This window comes from Alligator sinensis, unplaced genomic scaffold (genome assembly GCF_000455745.1).
Source record: "Alligator sinensis unplaced genomic scaffold, ASM45574v1 scaffold137_1, whole genome shotgun sequence".
NCBI classification, from domain to species: domain Eukaryota; kingdom Metazoa; phylum Chordata; order Crocodylia; family Alligatoridae; genus Alligator; species Alligator sinensis.
The window spans coordinates 820984-822205 of record NW_005842545.1 but is presented as its reverse complement, the minus strand read 5'-3'; the positions used below and the strand labels follow the sequence as shown (position 1 = coordinate 822205).

The 1222-nt window shown below is 57.4% G+C and overlaps 2 protein-coding genes across 16 annotated transcripts in view; one reads left to right on the top strand and one right to left on the bottom strand.

Annotated features, from left to right (window-relative positions):
* Positions 1-1222, bottom strand: part of PORCN (porcupine O-acyltransferase) — an 18511-nt gene that overhangs the window by 10522 nt on the left and 6767 nt on the right. The window lies entirely within an intron of this gene.
* CDK20 (cyclin dependent kinase 20) overlaps positions 1-1222 on the top strand; it is a 7436-nt gene that overhangs the window by 1416 nt on the left and 4798 nt on the right. For 8 of the 9 annotated variants that reach the window (XM_025213710.1, XM_025213717.1, XM_025213716.1 and 5 more), the window contains exon 3: positions 92-185. The exons of the other annotated variant lie outside the window; for it this stretch is intronic. In XM_025213710.1, the coding sequence (XP_025069495.1) occupies positions 92-185 (94 nt within the window). The remainder of the gene's footprint in view (positions 1-91; positions 186-1222) is intronic. 9 annotated transcript variants of the gene reach the window in all.

Below are 1222 nucleotides of genomic sequence, written 5' to 3'. Positions count from 1 at the left end.
CCCCCCCCTTGCGAATCTCAGAGCGAGGTGCCCACGTATACACCCCCCAATGTACCCTGTTGTGTGTCACTCCCACCTTCTTGGGTGGAAGGGCCCTGCCCAGCCAGCAGCAGCTTCTGGATGGGGCTCCAGCTGCAGCCACCCCATGGGAACCTGCTTGGCTTCCTGGAAGCCCAGGGCAGCAGGTAGGGAAGCGACAAGGGAGAGGGGAGTTGCAGCTGGGCAGAAGCGCAGAGCAGCACAGAGCCTGAGCCCAGGAGGGCAGCAGGAGCACAAAGGTTGGCTGGGCAGGGTGTGGAGTGATGGTGGGGAGTATAGGGGCCCCCCCACACACTTTTTTTCCCCATGGCGTGTAGCCTCCGCAGGACGAGGAGCGCAGCCCTAGGGCAGCCTGCCCACCTGCCTCTATCACAGGGACTCTGCGTCACGTGCCTGCAGCTCCTGCATTTGCAGCAGGGAAGCTCCGCGCTGGACTCTATGGGGAAGTTCACAGCAGGGGCGGGGAAGGTAGCTGGCTGTGGTGCAGGGCTTCCCCTGCTGCTAGTGCTGGAGCTGCAGGCATGCAGCATGGAGCCCCAGCAATAGAGGTAGCCAGGCAGGCTGGGCATCATCATTTTCCCCCCCCCCTCCCCCGGGCTGGCCGGAGCTGCGCCACACTGGGCACAGGCGCTGGGCATGAGCACCCTGATCTCCCTGCCTACTGCTTCTGCCAGCAGCAGGGGCTGCATGCCATGAAGGGAGTGCACGAGGGGTCCCTATATACCCCAGTTTCCTTCACACCCTCCACAACCATGCCCTGTCTCCACAACCCCCATTGACATATACATACATCCCAACATACCCTATGCCCCCCTACACAACCAAACCCTCTTGTAATGCCCTCACATTCCCCCCTTGCCACACACACATTAAAAGTGACAGTTTACTTTTGAGTTATTATGCAATCTCTTCTACTTACAGTACACAATCAGAAATCATGACAAATATTTTTTGTAATAAAATTAAAATGTATTATAGTAGGTGCTTGACTTCTATGTATGATTTGGGTTTTTTTCTGGTTCTAAGATGGCAACCTCCCCTCCCAAAATGAGTATTTGGGGGGGGTGGGAAACAAAGGGAGGGACTTCCGGTGGCAAAGGTCAGGGGCTTGGAGGGCAGGGCTTCCAGTCCTAATGTGGCAACCAGGGGGTGGGGCTGCTTATGTACTGCTGTGCACCCCCCC